General features: G+C 58.1%; 1 protein-coding gene across 1 annotated transcript; it reads right to left on the bottom strand.

Moving 5' to 3' along the window:
• Window positions 1–338: 338 nt before the first annotated feature.
• Window positions 339–7,958, bottom strand: LOC129200419 (uncharacterized). The gene is given in 10 exon segments (XM_054811770.1): window positions 339–862; window positions 900–1,153; window positions 1,306–1,419; window positions 1,630–1,896; window positions 2,109–2,256; window positions 2,966–3,090; window positions 5,840–5,974; window positions 6,452–6,744; window positions 7,363–7,506; window positions 7,790–7,958. Coding segments are annotated over 10 exon segments (2,121 nt in total). The 5' UTR covers window positions 7,907–7,958.
• Between the last annotated feature and the right edge of the window lie 656 nt (window positions 7,959–8,614).

The raw sequence follows: 8,614 nt of genomic DNA, 5'->3' as shown, positions 1-8,614 counted from the left end.
GTGCGTGTGAGCATGCCACTGGGGGAAAGCGCTGCTCCGGAGTGACACTGAACTGCAGCCTCCCGGGGCCAGCAAGGCCTGAAGCACATGGGCAAGGTGCTGGGCAGCTGGCCAAGGCCAGCTCATAGGGAGGAATTCCGGTCTGGGGAAGATGCTGCCAACCCTGGGGGAGAAGAGCAGGGAGACCCCCAGTCCCATCCCCTAAGACTGGCCCTTGAGAAGGGCAGAGGAGGATGATGGACAAACGAGTGTGGGATCTCCCAGTGCAGCTAAGATGAGCAGCCAACTTTATTGTGCTGGGGCATGGGGGCCAGCACTCAGGGCTGGCGCACGACTGGTCAGCAGCATCTTCCAGGCCGGCTGTATGGTTTTTGCGCCCGATGTTGTAACCGCGAGCGGTGTCGGATGCGGTCTGGCCCAGGGTGGCTGGAGCGGCTGCTGCTCTCGAGCACCAGAGCGCCACGGGACAGCCCCGACGCTGCCTGGCTGGCAGAGGTGGAGCTGCTCCTCTGGAGCGCCAGCAAACCGAGGAACAGCCCCAGCGCCATCTGCCAGGCAGTGCTGGGGCTGCTCGGCTCGACACTTGGAGCTGGCACATGGCTGGTCCCACGGGGTTTGCCAGGCCGGCTGTATGGCTTTTGCGCCCGACGTTGTAACTGCGAGCGGTGCCGGATGCGGTCTGGCCCAAGGTGGCTGGAGCGGCTGCTGCTTTCAGGCCCTGGGGAGCTGCGGGATGGCCCCGGTGGTGTGTAGGTGATGGTGCTGGGCCTGCTGCTCTCAGGCACCAGGGAGCCATGGGACAGCCCCGATGCCGCCTGGCTGGCGGTTCTGATGCTGGCAAGCTCTGACTTGTCACTGGCACCTGCGAGGGGGGGCAAGAAGGTCAGCAGCACGGCCACCCAGTCCCGGGGCAGGAGAGGCCATCGTGGTGCCCACAGCCCTCCTGAAGCCAAGCCCAACCTAAGTCCCTGCTACCAGGCCTAGCCTGGCCCCTGGCCCCAGCGCGGGGGACACCCGGGTGCTTTGCCTCTTACCAGGGCCCAGGCCAGCACAGCAGTCACACTGCCAGGTGGTTGCGCTGTTCCTCAGGTAGGAGCAGCGCCTGTGGATGCCTTTGGCTGCGCAGGAGCTACACAGGAGCATCTGCCAGGACCTGGGGAAGCAAAGGGGTTGCTGGTTGTGAGGACAAAGTGTCGCAAGCACCGGATTGCCTGACAGAACCCTTCTTCTTAGTCCTTCCTCCCTGAGCACGTGGGGAGACAGAGATCCCATGCAGAGCCCTAGATCGCTGCTTTGGCAACTCACCCCTCTTCCTCTGCCTGCTCCCTGCCTCCCAGACAAAGGCACTTGCTGGCATTGCAGCGGATGTGCCTCTGATACACCAGTCCAAATGCCTGGTCGCTCTCCCGTGACGGTTGTCTGCTGGAGAAGGAAGGGAAAGTCTTGAGCCCCGGCTGCCCCAGCATCAGGCAGATCCAGGCCGTTCCTGCCCTTCTGCCCACACCCTGTTGCCAGCTCCTCCACGCAGCAGAGGACAAAGAGTCAGGGGACAGCAGGTGGCCAGGCCTGCCCTGGCCTGGCACCACGCTTGCGCCTGACGTCTTGTGAGTCGGGAAGAGAAAAACGAACCTCTTGGAGATTCGAATCCCCATGGTGAGCATTTCCATCACGAACTCATCTTTGCTTTGGCAACGCAAGCAGCGGAAGCAGACGCCGGCATGGATAGCCTGCTTCTGGATGCAGGTCCGGTGGAACCAGGCGTGTTGGCATGCTGGGCACACCATGGTGTGGTAGGACTTTTTGTCCTCCACGAGGCCCAGGCAGATGATGCAGGTGGTGTTGTGCTCTGGAGCGGCCTGCACTGCCTGCTCTGGGCGGTGCTCCCAGCAGAAGGACCTGGGAGAAGGATGGAAGGGATGGGCAAGGTGAGGTGACAAGTGCCGAGTCCTTCCCCGGTGACGGCGAGGAGGGCAGAGGAGGTGTGAAGGAGCCCCAGCTCCTGTCCGGGCTCAGGCTCGGGCTGTGGCAAGCTGATGGGAAGCGTCCCTGTGGGTTCCTCGCTTGCTGGTAGGTGGGGAGGCTCCTGCACGAGGGCCGGCAGCCCTTACCTGTACAGCCCGAAGAACTGGGTGACACATTCACCCTCTGAGGCGCAAGGGAGATGGAAGCTGCGGTTGCATCCCTTGTGCTGGCAGGTGATGGTGGCGCCCGTCTCGCCGCAAACGAAGCAGCGCTGGAAAGAGCAGAGCAGCCCCCCTCAGCGGCAGGCTCAGGGCCTGCGTGGCTGGCCCCACGCCTCCGGGCCGGGCGCAGGCTGTGGGCATTGCTGGCTCACAGCCCGCAGATCGGCCTGGTCCACGAAGCTTTGGCCTGTGCCGGAGCCTCTGCGGAGCTGCTGGGAGCAGGCGTTTGTCCCAGAGCTGGTGGAAGGGCTGGGATTTCTTTCCGGGGCTCCAGGTGGAGCTCCCGCAAGCCTCTCCTGCTACAAGCCTCCCGGCTCTTGCCAGATGCTCACCTTCTGGGCTGCCTCCTGGATTGCGCGTCTGGTGTCCTCGGTGAGAAACCCGTTCCTGCTCTCTTGTGGAAAAAGCCCGCTGGCAAGGAACTGCAGAGCAGAGGAGGCCAGGAGCTCATGAGATCAGCAAGGAGGGGACTATCCCTGGCCGAAAGCCGGACGGAGCCCCAGGACAACTCACCAGGCAATAGGTGTGGGCACAGAGCCCCTTCTTTGCGCTTTTGCACCCACAGATATCCGGGTCAGCCTCTGCCCGGCGACACAGCATGCATGCTGGAGGGGAGAGAGCAAATGCCGCTGGGAATGAGCACCTCTGCAGGGCTGAGGGAAGCGTCCCCCAAAGCCTGGCTCTGTCCACGCCTAGCTGGCCTAGCTTGGCCGGATGCAGACTGCCCTGACAGCCCCTCTGCCAGCCATGGGGAGCTGTGGGGAGGGATACTTCGCTCTCACCTTGCTCCCTCGAGTCGGGGTCCTGCTGCTTCATCGCGAACGCAGTGCGCATGGACAGCAAGTGCTTGGAGAGGCTCTGCCGCAGCAGTGCCGGGGTTTCTCCTCTGCACACTCCTCTGCCAACCCTTAGAGAGCAGTGGGACACGGTGAGCTTGTATCGCAGGCCCCGGAGCCCCAAGGAGTGCGGCTCCCCTCCTCCCTCGGCAGCCCTGGGCAAGCCCCTTCTTCCCCTGCCCTCTCCTCACCTCGCCAGGTCGCAAGGCCAGAGCCCAGCAGCCCTTTATCCAGGCCTTGGCGACGGGTCACAGTGGCCACTCTGACATCACCAGCACTCGTCTGTCTGTGCCCCCAGTATGGGCAGGGGTGCCCTCGGCTACCTGCCGCCCCCTGTGACACGGCCACCTCGGCACCCGAGTCAGGGGGGTGGCTGCTTTTGCACCCGTACGGGGCTGCAGTGCTGGCACCGGTCGCCCAGAGAGGCTGTGGAGTTTCCAGCCTTGGAGACAGGCCCAAGCCAGCGGGATAAGGGCCTGAGCAGCCTGCTCCAGGGGACCCTGCTTCAGCAGGAGGTGCTTGGACTAGATGGGCTCCTCTGTTGCAGGTGGAGTCATGCGCTTCACTGGCGAGAGAGCAGCAGCAATATGTTTAGTGATATAAACCAGGGATTTAACAAAGTATGGTAGCGAACGTGACAATGGTTAGTGGTTTAACAAGATTCGATGGCAAAGTACGCTTGATTATTTACTGCAGAGAGGACAGGGCGAGACAAAACTGGCGGGGAGACCCTCCCGTTGACTCATGAGGTTCAGAAAGGACCTCCTTGCTTTCTAAACTCCTTCCTAGAGCTCTGAGTCTAGGTGCGGCTGGATCCAGTCCTAGTGCAAGTCTTGATCAATAGTATATGCCTAAAGGATTATATAAGCGCAATCAATCCTTTATATCACTTGGCTGAGATTTCAAAGTTTAGCGTGCAATTGATCGCTTACTGAGGATCTGCTGTGGCAAGGAATCTCTCCACCTCAAGGAGTAACCTAATACTCAAGGGGAGATCCTGGCGTGCAGCCCACGGCCGTGCAGGAGAGCTCAGTGGGCGAGGGGCTGTCCACTATTTATCGAGTAAGATGATTGACTGCTAGTCGTATTTGCGTGCCAGCAAGACCCCTGGGTCACTGTTCCAGACAGCCCCCGGCTGCCGTGTTGCCATCTGTCCCCCAAAGTCCAGCGAAAGCTGGATGCAGCCATCGTGACCCCCACTGGTGGCTGTGGCTTCAGGTGTGGGGGGAGCACACCGCCACACCCTCCAACCTCAACCATTCTGGGCTTCTGTGCAAGGCAGCCTTGCACGTGCTGGCAGGGACCTTGGTGATCGCAGGCAGGCCTAAAGTGCCGAGCACGGGAACGGGAACGGGGCCAACTGCACGGGGATGTGGACAGTACTGAGTGGGGACTAGGAGGTACTGAGCAAAGGGCAGGGACCTTGCAAAGTTTGGCGCTTGTGGACATTGCAAGCGCGTGACAGGGGTGGCACCAAGCACAGAGATGGGGACCTCACTGAGTGTGCAGTTAGGGACAGCGCTGAGCATGGGATACTGGTTTTGGATGGGACAGAGTTAATTTTCTTCATAGCAGCTTGTACGGTGCCCTGTTTTGGATTTGTGAGCAAAAGAGCATCGGCAACACACTGACGTTTTAGCTATGGCTGAACAGTGTGTGCACAGTGTCAAGGCCTTTTCTGCTTCTCACACAGCCCCGCCAGCGAGTAGGCTGGGAGTGCACAAGATGCTGGGAGGGGACACAGCCGGGACAGCTGACCCCAAATGACCAGTCCCATACCTTATGGCAAAGTGCTCAGCAATGAAATTGCGAGCTGTTGTTGCTCCTGGACTGGCTAGGCATCGGTCAGCTGGTGGTGAGCAACTGTGGTTTTTTGCATCACTTGCTTTCTTTTTGTTTTGTTTTGTTTTGTTTTGTTTTGTTTTCCTTAGCGAACTGTCTTTATCTCAACCTATGAGGTTTTGCATTTGTACCCCTCTGATTCTCTCCTCCTCCGTCAGACTGCAGAGGAGAGTGAGTGAGCGTCTGTGTGGGGCTTAGCTGCCTACCGGGGTTAAACCATGCCAGCATGGGACGTGGGTGCTGCTGAGCATGGGGCTGGGGACCCCACTGAATGGGGGGCCAGGGCCGAGCTGAGGGGTAGTGCTCTCATAGAGCACGGAGGCCAGGGTCGAGCGTGGGGCTGGGGCCAGTGCCGAGCACAGGGATGGGGACAGCAGTGACAATGGCATGGGAAGGGTGCCTGGCGTGGTGGACGGGTATGGCTCTGAGCCCCAGGAGATGCGGGGAGAGCCGAGGAGATGCAGGACGGCCTCTCCCCCGAGCATGTCCGGCACCAGGAGGGGTCTCACGGAGGTTGTGCCCTCTGTGCTGCTCGGCGTGAAAAAGCACTGGCCCTGGGGTCCCAGGGAAATTGCAAGGCCTCACCACAGAAGCTGTGTGGTCCATTTAACTCTCCCCTCTCCAGAAAGGCTATGCAGGGGATTTAACTCAAGGGAAGTTGTGTAGTGAATGAGGAAGCAGTAAAATGTCAGCGTGCCAGATCAATCAGCAGTGGATGACTCTGTGCTGCCCTCGCACTGATGGTCCAACCCTGCTCCCACATCTGTGCGCACTTGGCAAGGTGACCGGTCCCTGCCCTCCTGCCCTGGTTGTGCTCTGTAGCTCTTGGCAGGGTTTTGAGGGACTTTGGCCCTTGGATTCTGCTCCTTCAAATATGTCCCCTGTCCAGAAGCTTTCCAGCCTGCCACTGCCAAAGGGACAGCCCAATTCAGCACCCATCACCAGACACCACAGGCCTGGGTCCATATTCCTGCTCACAGCAGTCGTAACACAACCTGCACCTTTCGCAGCTGCACTACTGTCACGAGCCCAGAGCTGCTGGCTGTCCCGCAGAGCGGGTCCTGACAGCAGTCCATGTCCGCAGAGGAACATAAAGATATTGTCTTGCGTTTGCTGCAAGAGGGAAAAAAACCTCAGCAGCCCCGGACTCCTCCAAGGAAGCTACCTGAGCAGTTTTGTGTATGTTGGAGGCAGGTCAATGCCCGCTAGCTCCCTGGGACTCCTCCCAGGCATCTCCCACGGTGTTGTGTCCTCCCCCAGTAGGCAGCAAAAGGATAGAAGCATAGCATGGTTTGGGTTGGAAAGGACCTTCAAAGATCACCTGGTCCAACCTCCTGCCATGGGCAGGGACATCTTCCACTAGATCAGGTTGCTCAAAGCCCCCTCCAACCTGACTTTGAACACTCCCAATCCACCGCTTCTCTGGGCAACACGTGCCACCGTGTCACCACCCTCAGCGTAAAACGTTTATTCCTCATGTCCAATTTAAACCTGCCCTCTTTCCGTTTAAAACCCTCGCCCCTTCTCCTGTCACTACAGACCCTGGTAAAAAGTCTCGCCGTGCCTTTCTCGTGAGCCCCCTTTACATACCGAAAGGCCGCAGTAAGGTCTCCCTGGAGCCTTCTCCTCTCTAGGCTGAACACCCGCAACTCTCTCAGCGTTTCTGCACAGGAGAGCTGTTCCAGCCCTGGGATCCTCCGCTGGACCTGCTCTAACAGGTCCATGTCTTTCTTGCGCTGGGGACCCCGGAGCTGGATGCAGTGCTCCAGGTGGGGTCTCAGGAGAAGGGAGTGGTGATGTACATGACGTACCCATGCCATCTCCCTGCGCGTCAACCCCGGAACCCAGCTGGGAAGCTGGATGTCCATCGCCTCCAGCCACGTCTGTAAACAAACCAGAGAAAGTCCCGTGAAATCCCATAAAAATACTGCAGTGAATGCAGTTGAAACACGGGATTGCTCCATGTCGCAATAGGGGTGCCAAGGGAAGGCGTAAGCCAGAAAGAGCTTTCCGTCCTGGCACATTCCGTGTTGGAGCAGTCCCTGGACGTTTTCAACGTTAGAGCTGGGCTCTGGCAAGAATGAGGGAGAGTGTTGGCATTGTTAGGTGAGCAGGCAAGCGCAGCTCCCCTTGTGCCACGGAACAGCTGGAGCACCAAGGCTGTCACTCACCCCATCCCACTACCACAGGCAGCATTGGCAAGCTTGGCTTGCTGCTCACCTGAACTCTATTGCTGCTCACAGCCCCCTTCCCAACTCCTCTCCTGCTGCATTCTACTTCTGCAGGGCACAGTGTTCCTAAACATTGTCGTTTTGAGCGGAAAGAGGCACAACCAATGCCTAAAGAGAAGCAGCCTTGCTAATTTTGCAGTTAACCTCACCATGCTATATTTTCTGTGCGGAGCAGTTCCTACATGTGTCTGCTTTGGTTTTGCATCAAAAACTGGTTTTGCTTATGAGAGGCCTTGCAACAGGGTTTGTCAGCTTGGCTTTGCCTCATACCTCTCCTCCTTCTGCTTGCTGGCCGTGGCTCCTCCTGGCTCTGCCACGGTGGAGAGCACAGCAGGGGTCTTTCAGGAGGCACATCTGTCTGGCGTGGCACGGCCACCTCTCTTCCGTGGTCAGCAGGCCCTTCTGAGTGCAGCTCTGGAAAGCAAAAGCATGAGGAATGATGCGCGTTGGGGTCAGCTGAGCTTTCAAAGTCATGACTACAGCGGATGATTCAGTAGGGCAAACTAGATCCAAAGAATGTGCCGGCACATGGCTTCTGTGCAGTAAGAAAGGGAAAAACTATACCGCTACAAAAAATGGACATTGGTTGTCCCCGTCAGTCCTCTGATGCCATGTGCTCTGCAACCCCTGTGCCCTCCTTGGGAAGGATTCCTAAGCCACTGTGTCACGCAGAAGTCGTCAGACCACTAGGTCTCACCGTGAAGAAGAACAAACGGTTCTTGGTTGAGTCTGTGGTGACAAGGCAAATGCAGTAGAAGGACACTGACAGCCCATCTGCTAACCGTCTCTGTTGAAAAGGTGTGTGTCTCTTCATCACCTGATCTTCCTGAGAGGAAAAGGCAGAAAAGGGAAAACACAATCGATTGGGTCAGGACAAGCATGTTCTGTTCCTACCCCTGCCAGAAAAGCCCTTGAGGAAGGAAACAGCACATCTGAAACGCGTCTGCTTGATTGGAATTGTACCCGCCTCCTACAGCAGAGCTAAGAAACCTTCCTCAGAAAATCACAGAATCATAAAAGAAGGGTTATCCAGTACACAAGATGATCTGCACTTGTCAGTGGGAAGGGCACGAGACCAAAACTTCCCCACCAGACCAGGTCAAATGGTATCTCAGCGGAGAAAAGCCTCTGTGCGGCTGGGCAGCAGGGCAGCAGGCTCAGCGGGGCCCGAGCTGCGGGAATGTTCACAACCCTCAGGCGACGTCTGATGAGCCTCTGGAAAGAGCAAAGAAAGCAGCCCTAGCTTGTTTCCCCGAGCGTGCACTGAAACCTGAGGAAAGGTCACTGAACCTCTGGAAAAAGGTCACCCTCCTTAGCCTAGTTTGTTAGTGCTAAAAGCAGCGAATTCAAGGGTGTTCTAATGGCAAGGGTTAGAGAACCTTAACCCGAGGTGATGTTCCCAGCTGCATCTGGAATGAAGTGTCGTAGGGGCGCTTGGATCCATGAGGTTTTGGGGTTAGGTGAAATTAAACCCCCTTGTCTCGTCGCACTCGGTGGGTTGCGAGGGAGGTGAATCTTTTCA

The sequence above is a fragment of the Grus americana genome, unplaced genomic scaffold (genome assembly GCF_028858705.1).
Source record: "Grus americana isolate bGruAme1 unplaced genomic scaffold, bGruAme1.mat scaffold_1004, whole genome shotgun sequence".
In the NCBI taxonomy this organism is placed as follows: Eukaryota; Metazoa; Chordata; class Aves; order Gruiformes; family Gruidae; genus Grus; species Grus americana.
This window is presented reverse-complemented; position numbering and strand designations above follow the sequence as displayed.